Here is a 17,285-nt window from a genome sequence, read left to right as displayed (position 1 = left end):
CAGGGTAGAGTGCTGATTCTCTTTTGTGTATCTGATGTCGTAAAACCAAAACATCATTTAACTGTGTAAATTTGTCCTAAATCAACTTGTGCTAATCCACTTTTTATTTTTTACAAAAATCGGTGAATCAAGTGAGTCGATGAGTTTGTGGTCTGATAATCTATTTTTGTATTTTGCACAACAGGAAAAAAAACAGGTGAGCCGAATTTATTGCATTTTCTTTGAATGAAGTCTGTTACTTGAAGGCTTGTCACTTGCCTCTGTTAAATTTGACATTCTTCATTTCCGAAAGAAACATTTGAAAAAAAAAATGTCCTGCGTGAATGACATTTGCAGCTTTGCAATTTGCCGTTTTTAATTTATTGCCAAGATACAATAAAATCTTGAAGAGATTTCATTTGATTCTTCACACTAATTCTCCCTATTGAATTCAAACTATGGGTTACTCCAGAATTCTTCACAATGTAACCTTTCCTCTGCAGCTAAAATCTCCTTGCCTCCCAACTCCTTTCACCTGTCCTTCACAGAACATGTCACATGCAAAAACAATCTCTCTCGCTTCAGTACTCAACACTACAACAAATGTTTAAATGTGAACTGATGAGCTCCTTTAGTGCAACTGTAGTTCAGTTTACCTTGGGGAAAACTGTGTATACACATGCATGTGTGCACATGAAAGTTGGACACATGAGGAATGTTAAGCCTGGAAGAACACTGCAATGGGAGGGTCAGAGTTGGGGGCAACATATGGAAAGTGGAGATTTATTTATCTTTGTCTATCACTATGATGTATGACGTGTCGTAACCAGATCTGTTTGGATAGACTTGTAATCTTGACTTTTTTTAATAGCTTACATATAATTTGCCCACACAGAAACAAAGTAAACACCTCCACTACAGTTATGGTTAGATTTTACAAATCAGACTATACACTGACTTTTACTGCCACAACGAGGCCCATATCAGGGTCTCCCTGCCCCGAATCATTTGCATCTTCTCCAACTTGGCTGAAGGCGTTATGCAGGAGTAACTGGTAATAAATAGTGAGAGTGATGGGGAAGACTGGGTCAGCTCCCTCTTCTCAAAGAAACCTTTGTGGTCATCATTTCCCTCAGACTACCATGCCTCCAGCCCCACTGAAAGGTGACATTGAAGGCAGAAAAACTTGCATAGCTCCCCAACTTGCAGGTTTTTACAAGATTCCATTGATGCAATGAGAGAAACAGAGACAAAGAAAAAATATATATATTGAAGTTATTGTGGGCGACTGCTTGAAATGAGATGTATGCATGCTGAGATAATTTGCTTCCGTGAATCCTCTAAAAATTCAACTAGGAGACAATCTTTTTATAGCTAAGATTTTGAGGGTTGCAATCTCAACTGTGTTGGGATGGAAAAGATACTTCTACACAGTGGCGATTTAAAGCCACCACTAACTATGGGGTGTAAATACTCCTTACTCAAAATATGGTTTTACAAAATGTATGTAGTAAGTGCAAAAATGCCAACTTTGATTAAAACACACAGAAACATGTTTTTTTCTATATAGATAATTACAAAAAAGATTTTAATTAGGCTTCATTGTCGGTAAGATCAAGGTTTGGGGATTTCTGTTAAACTGAGCTTAATGGAGGACAACTATTTCCGAAAGTGTTCTATTAAATATTTTGGTAACAAAACAGTTAATAAACTAACACCATAAATGATGTCTAAATGTTTTTGTAACAAAACAGTTAATAAACTAACACCATAAATGATGTCTAAAACAATTATTGTAATCCAGTATTGGCTACAGAATAAACATCAGAAAATACAGTTTGCGTCATACCACTGCAAATTATGCAAATAATGTTTGAAGAAGTAGTCTTACACCAAGTAAAAGGCAGATGTCTATGGAAAATTCCACTCCAACTTCTAACATCTACATGGCAGCCTTTCTTCAACATGTTGGCTTAGTGAACTTTTCAAAGATCTTTGTTGCGTCATTTTTGGGCTTTATTTTCTTGTGGAAACAGTGTCTCAAAGTAAAGTGTCAAGGTTGGCTTAAACTTCAGTGTTTTTTAAAATGGCAGAAGAGGAAACTCCAATCTACCCTTAATTAAGAGTGCCTATGCGATAAAACTAAACCATAGTGTTACTGATTTTATGCTTTGGAGAGAACCACATATTTACCCCCTATTTTTTCCCCTTTTTTTAACAAGCCAATTTTTTTTCCCATCAATAAACTAGGTGAAAGTACCACTTAGTCAAATTACACAGCGGCTTTGTAAAAAGTAATCAGCTACTCCACCCTCTCAGACAGATAATGATTTATGAATACGGCAAGATGAAGGAAGGATGGATAGGAGATGGGAGTTGTCCAAAACCACTGAACCTCTGTTTAGAACTCGAAAAATACAAGTTGCACTGCATGCTTTTCTAAGAGCTAATTTGGGATACTTTGAATGATCCTTCATTCTGTTTTGTCTGGTTCCTATGTCTGCTGATGAAAGAATGGGTGTGTTTGGTATTATGGGGTCTTAGTGTAGGTAATACTTAGAAATCGGTACAGAGAACCCATGAGCCCAAGACTACAGACTTTGTGGAGTCACACACCTAGTCAACTGGGTATTTAGGGTGAGGAATTGTGAGTAATCAACTTGGTGTGTTATCTTTTTGAGAAATCCTATATAGAATTATATGATAGTAACAGTAATACAGCATGAAAATGGCACTGCATTTTAAGGTGCTTAATATGAAGTCAGTGAATAGTTTCCAAATTTGGAGCTTGGAGAGAAGGAATGCTGCTTTACAGTCAACCACCGCTTAAGCAAAACCATAAATGATATGAATCGCAGCACCGGTAGACATGACATAGAAAATTCTGGAACTTTGACTGCAGTAGGAAATGGGTGACAGCAAGGAAAATGATAGTAAACACCAGTGGGTGCTTTTCAACGCCCTGAAAAAGGAGGAATTGTATAAGCAGGTCCTTTTTCGGGGAAATGTGTCTTGGTTCTTTCAAACGATAAGTGCAATAAAGATAAATGTGATCTTTTTTCAAGGTTTATAGTAACAAGGGTTATTGAAATGAACTTTCTGATCTAAATAATTGGGCTCGAGTCAGCGTTTAGGCCACAAAATTCAATTGCAGATGAGCAGTTTTAGATCCAGTCATTTCTGGGTTGGGTTCTGTCATAGTAGCATTGTATTCATTGCTAAAGTATAATTTGAAGTTCTACTTCTTACTCCTAAATGGGTTTCTTCCACATGGCAGTCCAATTCCGAAGAGGAATTGCCGAAGAGGAGTGTATTTTTCCCCTCTCTGATCGAACCTTTTGCCCTCTGAGTCCCAAGCAACATAACGGCCACTGCAGACTAGTAATCACAAGCCATCTTGACAAAACCAATGGTTATTCACCATGATCCTCCTCAAAAACACTCTGGCAGCGTCTCATGACAGACCGCAAATGCGGCTTTTTCTTTTTTCTACCTCAACTGAAGAAAGTGACCCAGTCTGGGCATTGTGGTTTGTCCAACAAAGCTGGGCCAGTCATTGGCTATGCTACCATTGATCTGCTTTATTTTTACTTTGACAGGTTGACAGGGGAAGATTTATAACAGGATATAATGCCTAAAACGCATTTCCAGTTTTCTGATACCAAAATTCAGTTGATTTTGTTTCTCGCAAGGTATGAGGTATAATTATAGCAATAGTAATAATCATTCCTTAAGATAGGATCTTTCAGCACCATTTCCAATCAACGGTGGAAGTAGCTCAATATGCTGCGTTCCAATGAAAACAAAATGTCAAATGGAACCCACGTGCAATAAAATAAAAGATTTAATCATTCTGAAATACATTTTGCCTAATTTCATGAATCTTCTGTAAGCGTGGCTTTCAGTTGGGTCTTATACAATTAAAATGGCAATTACCAAGTCTTATTTTAATTCAAAATCATTCAGTGGAAGATTTATCAGATAAATGTACAATTCAAAACGACAGTTTTTTTCTGTAATATTGTTATCACTTTTCTTTATATCATAAAAACCACTTCACTGGTCCTTTTTATAATAGCTGGCATAGGCCGATACACACTGCAATTATTACAGTATATACAGTTTAGCTGTGTAATATCCAGGTTGGTTCTGTCCTGTCTCGAGGACCATATTTAGCTTTTGGAAGGTCAAGATGGTAACGCAAGTGCGAAGCGCAGTGCCAAAGTCAAGTGTTGGTCATTACAAAAAAAAAACAAGGACCACCCTTCACTTTTCCTCACTTAATCCCTCCACACGTAGTAAATGACAGAGTTAGCAACCGACGGGGGGAACGAAGAAGCCCTATTGAGCAACACAACCTCCCAGGAATGTAAATCTTGAGGATTGGCTTGTAACTCAAACGTTCTCCGAGCCTCTGCTTTCTATAGGAATACCACCCATGATCCACACACACCCAAAGTACACGGACATATTACAATTAATAAATAAATACAAAGTTTTTTGGGACGTTTGTTAGTGTTATTGGAATTTTTTTGGGCCTGCCATCTGAGCATCTGTCAGTCATTTGTTTCCGCTTCTTTGCAACGTCGGCTTTTTCTCAAAACCATGTTGAAGCCATTTTAACATCCCCCGAATGACCTGTACATCTCGTCAAAAGTAAACTAACTGAAAAATCAAGGTTCATTTGACAATCAAACTTTGTTCATTGAAATATTTCCTGGTAGAAACATGCTGCACGTCTAATTTCATTCCGTTCTGAGGCTGAACTGAGGTCAGTTTGTGGTTGCCGTGTGTTTGCCTACGTGCACACTGGCACTCAACATCCCATAATTTGTACTTACAGCAGCCGTATGCAACGCGTACACATCTGGCCACCAACTATGTACAGCTGTTTTGATGACTGCATTTACATCGCCAATGTAGGGAGGAAGTTACTGTCACAGCTGAAGCATAAACTAAGCGTCTTTAGTATGCCTGACTTACAATTCTCATAGTTTTAGGTCAGCTTAAGAAATGTAAGGCACTAAACTTATTTCAGCAACACGCTTATGTATTTATATATTTATTCATGCATTTATTTATTAACTTACTTTTTACCTATCTATTTATGTCCAAAATGCCTTTCCTATTTCTGCATCCTCACCCTCTTGCTACTGTGACAACGTAATTTCTCGAATACGGGATGAATAAAGTTATCCAATCCAATCCAATCCAAACATTTACCAATTTCTTTGAAAAATAAAGTTCATCAAGTTCTATTCTGGGAAACAGGCAAAATAACAATAGGCACATTAAAAAGAAATGTGCATAAATGTATCTATTGTTCACTTGGATTCACACTCCACATTGCATAGGACAATACTGTAAGACCTAAAAAGGCAATTACTACACAATAAATTACTGATTTGTCATGGCCTTATTGTGGGTAGTAAAACCCAAAACTCACTCAATCTCAACCATTAGGGAGCAAAGCTTTTTTTTAAAGTATTTGCTCTTGTAGGAAAAAAAATGTCTTAGCGACAGTGATCTGCTTCCAAATGTGGGCCAGTATAAAAAGACGGCATGAACATAACAATGAGTCACGGTAGTCTGGGCAGGGCTGACATAATTTCCTGTAAGCCACAGTGGGTCTGGAATTCAACTCCCCTTTAACACACACACACACTAAAGCCTTTGCCGGTCTCACTGTAAATCTTGAAGGGATTTTTAAGATCACTGATCAACCTATGGGCTTTTGTGGAGTTCATAAGCAGCAGAAAAAAGCAATAAAAAATGTAAATATGAGGATTTTCTCCACTGCTTGGTCCAGAAATGCAGTGTAATTCAATACTCTCTTCTGCTCCCCACAAAACAGGCATCCAATGTTTTCCCTCTATTACGTCCCAGCGTGGATGGAACATTAAGCTAAATGCCAAAATGTCGAACTGTGAACTGATGAAGTACTGCTGCCATCCCACAGAGGAAAATGGAAGACCGGAATTTCAAACCGAAATGATTTGAAAAGGTATACATCATCCACAGTCACTCAAATGCGTGCACTGCATGATGGGAGTCACTAAATGACGATCAATCAAGACAGTTCCCTCCAGGTGGTTGGAAACTACGTGTGAATCTACAATTTAGTCATCGCAGCTGTATCTGTACAGACTTTAGTATGGGATAGACATCTGGTCGGTGAAGAACAGAAATGGATGACAGCCAATTACGTTTGGCAGAAAAAAATCTTTTACGCTCCTCGGATCTGATTTTTCGGAAATCCCCTCCCCCCCAAAAATCTATCAAAATCACACACGCCGCCGATCCATGGGGTATCCCGAGACTATGTTCTGTAATCCAGCCTACCAAGCATTAACAATATCAAGTTTCTTTTTGTATAAACAATTTGCATTTGATTAAATAATCTACCATGTAAAATGTCATGTGACCAAACGGGTTGATAATATGATGGTTTGAACCTAAACTTGCAAGTTCAACAATGTTGTGGGATAAACCAAGGGTGTCCAACCCACAGCCCGTGGGCCATATGTGAGCGTGCTACCCTCTTTTTATTGGCCGGCAGCATATGATGAAAATATTCCTCAACACAGCCTACATTCTCTTGCATTACTCAGTCGTAACAGTAGAAGGAAGTCGTCACTTAAAAGAGTGCATCTCATTATTTCTAGTCAATATAAGGCACTGTAGAACTTCAGTAGTTTGTTATATAAAATATATATTTATTAAAAAATCTGATCTGATAAAGAGCTATTTTGGCTGGTTATTTTTGTTACTTTTTTGCAGTCACCCATTTTATCATTGTGCTGTTAAATTCATTTAACAATAAATACATATTACTGTTGCAAAAATAGTGGTCCCCTTCCATTCTGTACCCTCCAAGATTCAACATTGCTGGTCAAACCAAGTAAGCAAAAGAGCTAAAATGATTATAGTGCTTAGCAACACCTGGCGCTCTGAATAATATCAATGTTGTTATGTTCGTGTGCTAAAAATGCTGAACTAATTAGTCTCAATGAGAGGCTAAGAAATTTCCCCTTAAACCAAATCCTGTTAACCTTCTAAAATGGCTTCAAGACCATTCCTTGAATGAAAAGCCTTGCTTTCAGTGTGAAGTTATGGCCCACACAATTAACAAAAGCAGAAAGTTAAATATTTGCTCAAAAAGATGAGGAGCCTTGCGGCTAGTATGCCCTCCTGTGGCCAGCTGAGGGCCTGCCTGAGTTTCATATAAACTGGGGGTCACTGGGTACTATCAGTCTCCTATCAGTGATTAGGAGGTCTGCAAAATAATTTGCAATCCATTTTTATTCTTTATTTTTAAATAAAACAAAAGCCCAGTAAACAAAGTAATTAAACACCCCAGCCTAAATCAGTTTGAGGCCAATTAAAATACGCGAGATGAGTTTGACATTTAACATCTATATTGCAAGATGATTAGGTATGTTTAATTAGCATGAAGATATGAGAGGGTCCTTTGGTGAAATGCCAGTCCCTTACTCCCCCCAAAATAAGCATCACTTTTCCTCTAAGAGGCACAAGGAGGCGCCAATGAGTTGCAAATGTTTTTTTATCTCCAAATTCCCAAGCCCTTGAGAACAGCAGAAATAACTGAACTCCTAATTGACGGTGTAGGTTTTAAGTTTCAGCACTAATCATCGGGGGCAAAGTGGGTCAACATTTATAAACATCATTTAATAATAATGCCAATTCATTAGCGCAATACCCAAGCAATCTCTTTCATCAGCGGGGTAGAAGAATGTCAGTGGGGGCTTTAAAGCACATCAGGCTTGGGGGGCCGCGAGATGAGCGAGGGAATTGGGGAAAGGGGGATCGCAGCGAAAAACAGCAGTGTGGCTGCTTGCTGGATTTTTGCTCCTTTAGAGAATCTGTGATCACAAAAGCGCTTCATCTGTAGAGTAAATAATGTTTTCATGTGGGACTCATTGATGTCTAAAACAGACAGAATAGAATGCATCTCATTTCAAATACCATGAGTGGTTTCAAAAACCGGAAATGGATGATGTCGGATTGAAATTCGACAGCCGGAGGATACTAAACAAGTAAAAAGATGGGAACAGTTGAGCTAACATTTGCATGCCCTAACATGTGATGGATGGCGGATGGCAGAAGCGGTGACGCGCCGCCAAGCGTCATAAGATGTGAGGGATTCTTTTCAAGGTGGCTTTCAAATGGCTGGAAGAGGAGGACACTTATCTAGCAACCTGATGGACCTGGGAGGCAGCGCCAGGTGGAAAAGGGGTAAAATTGGATGTCCGTGCTCTTCTTTGGGTCTGATTTATGGTGGGAACCACAAGCACTTTGGTGCTGTGTAATTTTAGAAGCTGGCCACTGACTGCTGCACATTTACAACGACAATCCTATATGCAAATATGGGCAAATGGGGGATAATATTTCAGACTTAAGAACTCTCTTGCAATTCAGTATAAAAATGACTAGTGAAAGGATAGAATAATATGTCAATAATTTCACACATAAGTCACACTGCAGAATAAGTCACAAACTAAAAAAAAAATTAAACTGCAACTTATAGTCCGGAAAATACGGTAATTGTTCTCCGTTTCTGAATATTCACACCAAAATGGTTTAAAACTATTCGTGTATAATTCTAAATAGTCTGACAGAAAATTGTCTTACTAAAAACATGACCTTTACAAATGTTTGCTTCTCAAACTCTATGCGAGGGCGTTGGAAGAACATTTTCCACCTGACTAGAAATAACCGAGTACAGAATAAAAATAACACTCTGAAGCTTTTTTTTAATTCACTATCACTTGTAAGACTGCGTTTTCAGTAAACAAGCTGATTTCAAAGTGCAAAGCTCTCACTGTGGAGTTAGTTCTTGTATTCAGTCAGAAATGAATGTGCTCGTGGAGTGGCGTACATGGAAGTTGTACCTTAGAACGCAAAACCTGACTTGTTAGGGCGGCGCTTCAATCATCCAGTTATCAAAATAATATACACCTATGGTATCAGCTGGGTCAAAGATATCAAAATCAAATACAGCGGATGGATTCTAGATTGACCTGATCCACTTTTTGCTCACGCTGGGCTAGATTCCCTCTATCTTCTCGATCCTTATCACGTGCTTCCTGAGAATTTTCCCGTGGTCTATCCAAACAAATAAGCAATAACAGATAAAGCGATATCTGCAGCCATCCTTTCATAAGCCCCTTCATCATTGCTTGTTGTTGCAGTAATTCATCTTAGCTAGAGATGACGGGAGGCAAAAACAGAACTAAAAAATGACGATGACAAGTCGCCATGCTAGCAAGAGTAGTATTCCACAACAATTAATAATTGCCAATGAAAACCACCAGATTGTCCATCTTAAAAACTGAAAAACTAAATGAATTTAGCTGAGAATGAAGAAGACATAATTGCTATAGGGGAATATGATCAAGGCAAAAAAAATACCTCCATTATTGACTCAGGGTTGGAAAATAAAGACATTAATGCTCAATAAAGTCTTCAGCCTGACCTTCATCGCTGTTATACAATCATAATGAACAAGAAGAGAGCTTTGAATATAATGTTAAAGGTCACAGTACTGCATTCTCTGAATGTAAAAATTGTAAAATCACTCTTTACTTTACATATACACATATTTTCTCCATTATTTTGTTTTTATAAAGGGACAATCAAAATTCCATTTCATCTCAGAGAAGAAACCCTCTGACAATCTATGCAGTATTTTTATTTATTGTGTTTGGCAGTAGTTTGCACTCCATCGCAGTGTAAATGCACCGAGGTTGGCCGTCTTTCAGGGATGCCAGCAAGTCTCTTTCACCCAGTTAAAAAAAAAACTTTGTATCCGCATTTGACGACATCAAAAAGTATTTTACTTGGTATATTTTCTAACAGATGGCTAGAAGAGCCCAAGCCCGCACTGAATCCTTACTGCACTGTCACTCTTCGTACCCCCCCCCCCCCCCCCCCCCCCCCCCCCGACAGCATGCATTCTTCAAAAACATCTGACACTCTAAACTGACTGTAACTTTGATGGACTCATTTCCAAAGACGCAAAGTAAAAGGGAATTTTGCTGAGCCCCAAATGTAAACAATTAATATTACTATTGCGCATAGGCTGATGATTAATAGCTCATGTTATCTTAAACATTCATGAGCGTTGTGCAGGCCTCACATACATACAGTCCTGATAATCATAATATTTGTATAGCGCTCTCTCTCAGAATACTAGAAGTGAATCACTGCTATTAAAAAAGCGTTGATGTTAGCATTGTATTGGGAAATAGAAAGATTTATTTATTCTACTATTAACAGAACAGACATTGATTTTCGAGTCTTATGAAGAATGCGGTGGGAAGCACCTCCATGCAAATTTAAGGCTTGCAAAGTTGGAGTGCAATAACAAAAGGATTAATCAGGCAATGACGTGGGAAAATGACCATTCAATATATGAATTAAATGAAGTGACTCTCTTCATATATCTCTTCAATAACTCTCAATACCTAAGATCTAATTTGCACCTCATACGATGTTTACCTAAGATAAGAGCTATTTCCTGTAGTTGATCAATTGTGCTAACCTACAATAAACCCTACAATAATTAAATTAGAGAAACCAACCTTCTACCAGGCATTTCCTGATTACAAATGTCAATGTTTAATAAAGGACCCACAAATTTTCACCAATATGCCATATGGTAAATTTTCCATCCCTTTTTCTTTAACCAGACAATCTCTTATGTCAAAGTATTTTGAACGAACCAACCATTCAAAAACTACATTAGGATTTTTTTATCCTCCAAAAGCTAGTTTTCTTTAATTAAGAGCCCTTCGAAATCCAGAAATTGGTCAAAAATGGCTATTTTGCTCTATTCCAAAGCTATTACCAAATCAATCTTTACCAAACAGATTCTCTATCACCTCGAAAAATCATTGTCTGTCGGCCTGATGTCAAACTATGCCTACTTTTTGTGTGTTCATCTCATAAAACAAAAGAATAAAGACAACAAATTAAAAATAATAAAAAAATCAACACTACAGTCCCACGGCCTCGATATTCTTGTAACAAAATCTGTTATTTACTCTTTGTTTCTCTTTTCATGGGAAGTGAAAAGCACTCCAGGGATGTTTTGTTGACCTTTGAAGCACAGTGGCGCACATCACCAGCAGGAAGCCGCTTCGTTTGGATTTCCTTCCTCTCGAGGGTGGCCTAACAATGAGCATGCCTCTTTGTTACTACCGTGATATGGCCGTGTACATTGTGTACAGTACAATATCGCATACTACGAATAATTATCGCGATATTGTCTGCCAATTCCTTCTTTGTTTGACACTCACACTAAGGTGTTTTTTTTTTTTGCTCATGTCATTTCTTTTTCTACCGAATACAATAATTTCCAAATTAGTAGCTGAAACATCACGACTTGCGCAGTGGGAGGAATGTTGTTTACGAAAGAAATGCCAAAGCCTCTCTTTGAGGCGCACAACCACTTTACATCACAAAAGAGGCGAGCTATGACAGGGAACGCTAATTATGCACCTGATATTTACCATTCAGTCGGACAATCTCACAACGTGGGTTGTTCATTTTTTTTCCTGAGATGATACTGAACACAAGACTGACTTAATAAGGCAGAGGTGGTGCACTGGCTCACTGAGATCTTCCAATCAACATTCCACCAGAGAGGTAGAAGAAGAAGGCATACTAATTAGGAAGTCATTATTTCTTCACAAAATACAGTCTTAAGCGTCTCCTTTGGTAGCCAAGCAGGGGGAAACGTGTTCCCCCTTTGCAATCTGTCTGTATCTCACCTTTGTGCATTTCACAAGCAGACAAGCGCTGATGTGCAATGAAACCAATAACCTCAATCGTAGCCTCGAGCACAACTGTTATTGCTTCCTAAATAGTGTTCGACAATAAGCCAAGCCAGGATTTCTACGCTGGTTAAAGAAACAAACAAAACAAACTCCTCATCAATGAGAAGCCAAAATGATTTAGTCCATGTAATATGATGGAAATATCTTTTATAGATAGGAAAAATCAAAAGTAATGGATTTTTGTTGTTGTTGCATTGATGCTAATGATATAAATAAAGATTCCGCTTAGGTTTTTAACAAGGAAATTTGAAAGTATACCCTGACAGGGAATAAAAGATTGATACAACTATTTTAAATACCATTGGCCAGCACTACTTAGTCTGAAGGCGTAGTACAGGTCAGATCAATATGGCAGTATGTCGCTCGGATTGAAAAACAAATATCAAATACTCATAAAACAAACATTAGAAAGATTTCAGCTAGGAGAAACAAGACAAAATGTGCAAAATATACTGTCTGAATTATCAGTATTTCTGGGAATGAATACAATTTGGGCTCGCAGAAGAGACATAACCAAAAACTACTGCAAACCAAGACAGGATATACACCAAGTATGAAGAATTCGTAACCATGAAGGGCTCTGTGAATAATTCTAAAAATGTGTTTCCGCAACCTAAAGCTAGTCCAAAGATGAAAACTAAAGTGATTTAGTGTTTAAAGTGGTTGTTGTTAAATTCAAGACCAATCAGTTAATTCTGGACTTCTTAAAGATGACCAAGAGGGAGTTAAATTGATACTTCATTAATCAATGTCACTTGAATAAACATTTGTATTCCCATCACGGATTACATTTAGCTAAATTTTTAAAAAAATCATTTTCTCCAATGGATTCTATCGTCGAGAATGAACGGCCGCAGTGAAACGCAGCCAATCAGGGAATGCTCAAGAACAGCTAATCATCAGCTATGTGGTGTTTTGCAGCAATCAGTATCCATGCAACTGTTTGAACTTTAGCCTGCAACATGATTATTTATTTATTTTTTTATGTCTCGCTGTTCACGTTGGCATTTAATTAAAGTGTTGGAATTTTTCCTGGATACGAAACATGGGATGTGATGATTTAAGTCCTTTGTTGTTTGAATTCATTTCTCAAGTAAACGTATCAGGCCCCATTCAGTATTTAATTGAAGTCAGAAAGAATGCAACAGCCATAACTGTTCTCAGGCAGAAATGAAAATACTGCAAATTCCTATTTTACACAGTGCACAGTTCAGCACTTAAACTATTAGAAATGAAGGCGTATTATAATGAATGGATGAATTAACTCCGTGCGGCTGGCTGCAGATGTTCCTGCGTGCCATTATCGAAAAAGGTCAGGTTGTACGCTTGCAGTTAGACAACGCATACTAATTATTCAAACAATGCACAATATGTCAATGTTCCTTCAATTCTCCCTTTTCGGGCAACAGCTCTGCATCGGTTGGTCCAAATGATGAAGGAGGCTTTGGGCTTTAGGGAAATGTTTGAATAGGGGATTTCAACACAAATGTTTGAACCGGGGATTTCACTTTGAGAAGAAAATACAAGTCTGAAATCAAAGTTCTGAGTTCCTTCTCTCCAACCACTTGGGCATCCTAACAGATGGCTACTCAGTCTTAGTGGGTCAATATTATTTGCATGTCAATTCACTTACCTGCACTTTTCATCCTCATCCACTGTGACAACTACTATGTGTGTTAAAGAAACAGTGTTTCCCAAAATACGGCAGCGGTTATGAACGGTGAGTGGTGCGTTCTAACCTTAGGTCAGTGGTTCCCAAATAATAAATTCTTGAGACAAGGGATTTACTTTGGAATGGATATCATGGGGCTTAAGACATGCTAATCAGTTTTCATATTGTTGGTGTTAATTTCATTGTCAGCTGCTTTGACATGGATTTAAATAGACAGCTTATTAGTGTGATATACCTGCTTCACTATTTTGAGGGTTGGAAAAAACTAATTTTGTAAATGAAATATTTGGAAGTATTTGTGTGAGGTTGATGGCTTGGGAGGCATGGCCATCAGTCAGTTTTACAACATATGATTTGTTTAAAATCTATTTTTATCATTTAGGATTTGGGAATGTCTAATGGCGAACCTGACACATTTCTTTAAAAAAAATAGAAAATACCATTACGGTCTTACCTTGTTAATGAAGTCCATGCGTTTTCCTTCTCAATGAATGCATCCATGATGCTTTTGAAAGTTTTCCTTTTGTGCCTTGCGTTTTGAAAGTCTCGAGTGCCACAGAAGAAAGGCATTCTGTTTGTTTTCAGTCTTTTCAGCAGTAAAAATGATTTCTCCACAGACTCTGTAATAGCTGGAACCATGAGCACAAGTATGAGCAACTTTGTCACTACCCGCAAATAAATCGCTTATTCCATTGCCAATTCCTGGCACTATTAGACCACTCTAATGCTTCTTGGCCACCATTATTAAAGCCCAAATGCTAAAACTACAGGAATACAGTTGCTTTTCTAGAAATGAGCAATTTAGTGCATACAGTATTCGTAATTGCATATTTAATTGCGAAATAAACAGAGCACTACCCAGTCAAACGTGACCAACGAAAATATAAAAGCAGTAAGCTAATTTCATGATTACTTCTTTTTTTATCAATAGAAAAACACAATCATTTATTCTTTCTCTCTTTTACGCTGTTCTTATATAGACTACATAGCAGTATGACTTCACATTTTACCCCTCTTAATAAGTACTCATAGTTGTTTAATGACTATAAATATATAGAGGTTGGTAGATAAAATTTATGTAGTAACTGACAGCACCAATTTCCTGAAATTTCTCATTTTCTTGTATAGATAGGGTCAGCATCATGCTCCATCAATCACAAGAATTCTGAATTATTTCTGTCCCTGGCTTCACTTTCACAATCCAACATTTTGCTCCCATAAAAAGTTTAATAGAACAATAATTTGAACTGACAAATTTGTTACGGGGTATATATTTTCCCACGAGAAGACATTCCAAGAATAAAAATCATAATGCTTTTGTCAGCGTTCCTACAAAAAATATAATTTCGGTCTCTTTTTTTTTTCTTTTTTCATGACCTCACGTGACCATGATAAAAAACGCACCCGCATTGACGCCTCGCTATTTTCCTTTTTCTTCACGGTTACGGACAATGACATTATAATGAACTTACTTTTGCATTGGTTGCCTTCCTTTTTGGGGGTGTGAAGAGGAAAAACACCCCCATTTTCCAGTTTCCCTCTGCTCTTCCTCACCTGTGGCGGTCCTGCTCGTTCGCCACCTTAAATCAAAGACGTCAAATGTGATTTACCCACCTACTTTTGTGGTTCCATTTAGCTGACTCGAGGAAATAACGACAAGCATAAATAGAGATATTAAAAAAAGACATCTGGACGCTCAAGAGTGCAGTGTGTACTAGGTTATTAACAGCTGGCCATGAGGCAGTGTCATAGTAAAGTTTATACATTCATAAAGCAAACTGACAGTGGGCCACTTGGACATACCAAAATAGCCAAAGATCAACAAGGTCATTTTTCCAATTACAACGCGCTATGTTGGATGCAAATCTAAACAATAGCTGCAGGTTAGCTTACAGCCAACTTTTTCTATTAAGAATCACTCATATTTCAGCTTCTAGAACAGGGGTGTCAGACTCGGGTTGGTTCGCGGGCCGCGTTAACCTCAACTCGATTTCATGTGGGCCGGACCATTTTAGATATAATATTTAGATTTTTTTTTTAATAATTGGATTAAAAGAACTGGATTAAAAACCCTGAATATTCAGTTTTTATAGCTCTAAAACAATGTTTATTTTAGCTTTTTGTAAATATATTTTTAGATTTTACAAAATGATTTTTTAACTAAAAACAGAAAAAAAAATATTAAAAAATTACAATTATTGATTTAAAAGGGGGAAAATCAGGAAATGTAATACACATCTATACTCTTCATTTTAATTTCCTAAAACAGAAAGTCGGCACTCATGATTTACTTTCCCGGGCCACACAAAATGATGCGGCGGCCCAGATTTGGCCCCCGGGCCGCCACTTTGAATATGTTAAAATCTATAAATCAGTGCCCCCCTTTAGCAAACAAGCATAGGCTGATGTTAGTACGTGTCAAAGAAAATCAGGATAAAATGTGAACATATAATTTTGTCCATCGTATTATCTAAATCATGTTTATTGCCAGCCCTCTGGACCACCTGTAAAAAAAATCAATTAAAATGGTGGCGGATTGAAAAATAGCTCAGTTGCCATACAAAGTGAACTTTACACTAAACCGTGCAACTTTGTTTGCCCTCTGTCATGATTTAGTCTGTTAAATCCAATTCAAAAAGAAGAGTGAGCTCCCCTCTTCAATATCTGCCACGTTCAAACGAGTGAAAAATATCAACACTCTTTAAAAGCAGCTCCACAGCTCCAAAATAACACAAACACGTCTTGAGAGATACAGCTTAATGAGATGGAGCGCGGAGAGAGTTTGCATTATGGATGGAATGAAAGAGAACAGATTGATTTCAGATCCAAACATTGGTTTCTTTCATTTTGTTGTTTTTTTTGGAAGGGACGAGGAGAGCGCATCCTTTGAAGTTGTCTCTGGCATTATAATACACTCAGTTATGAGACAGGAGAGATTCAAAAGAAGTGTTCTCTATTGGGGTTTCAAAAGGTAAGTGATGTCAGAGCCGACTCGATCTGACTTTTATAGCTAAGTGCTTCGGATGAAGCCGTGGATCAAATGTTGTCATTCAAAGGTTCTGTTCATTTTAATTGGGATTCTTGGACTTAAACAACCAAGTATAATTTACCATTAGTACCGTTTTTAAGCATTAAAGAAAATTAAGACATTAAGCAGATGAAAAAAGATGACTAAAAGGTCAAGTACACTATAACGAGCAAAATCCAATGTTAATAAAGGATAAAGCTGTATGAACGAAGCTGGGGACTGATAGGAGCAGAATCGTGACCGGACGATTCGCCGAAAGACGTTTCGCCGACGGACGTTTCGCCGACGGACGTTTGGCCGACGGACGTTTCGCCGACGGACGTTTGGCCGACGGACAGTTCGCTGAACAGACGTTTCACCGCCGCGGGATTCGCGCGCTCACCCGCCCCCGGATCGAATGTGCCCCATGTGTGGGTAGATGTGTTATTGACTAATTTGTGTAAAAATATTGGTCCAGGAAGGTTCTGGGGTTCTGTTTACCCAGAAATAGTGTCATCAACATGGGTACTTTATTTACAAGGAGTGGTAGTATAAAATATGGGACAGAGCAAATTTGGAGATAAAGTTTTTTGTTGTTAAAACAGATGAAGAAGAAGAGGAGGATGAAGAACCAAGCGTTGATCTGATCCTCAGAAGTCACCATCCCCACAGGGCAGCAAGCAAACAGATAGACTGTTAGGGCACATCGACATGAAATGCAGAGCAGCCAGATGGCACTCTGTGGGTGGCGCCAAGCCTTCTCTGA

General features: G+C 38.1%; 1 protein-coding gene across 8 annotated transcripts in view; it reads right to left on the bottom strand.

Moving 5' to 3' along the window:
• LOC144092156 (uncharacterized) overlaps positions 1-15,093 on the bottom strand; it is a 119,811-nt gene extending 104,718 nt beyond the window's left edge. For all 8 annotated transcript variants that reach the window (XM_077624945.1, XM_077624952.1, XM_077624949.1 and 5 more), the window contains exons 1-2: positions 14,985-15,093; positions 13,967-14,141 (exon numbers count right to left, since the gene is read on the bottom strand). In XM_077624945.1, the coding sequence (XP_077481071.1) occupies positions 13,967-13,984 (18 nt within the window). In that variant the 5' untranslated portion in view covers positions 13,985-14,141; positions 14,985-15,093. The remainder of the gene's footprint in view (positions 1-13,966; positions 14,142-14,984) is intronic.
• Between the last annotated feature and the right edge of the window lie 2,192 nt (positions 15,094-17,285).

Source organism: Stigmatopora argus, chromosome 17, assembly GCF_051989625.1.
Source record: "Stigmatopora argus isolate UIUO_Sarg chromosome 17, RoL_Sarg_1.0, whole genome shotgun sequence".
Lineage (NCBI taxonomy): Eukaryota > Metazoa > Chordata > Actinopteri > Syngnathiformes > Syngnathidae > Stigmatopora > Stigmatopora argus.
Note: the sequence above shows the minus strand (reverse complement) of the source record. Positions and strands in the feature narration are given on the sequence as shown.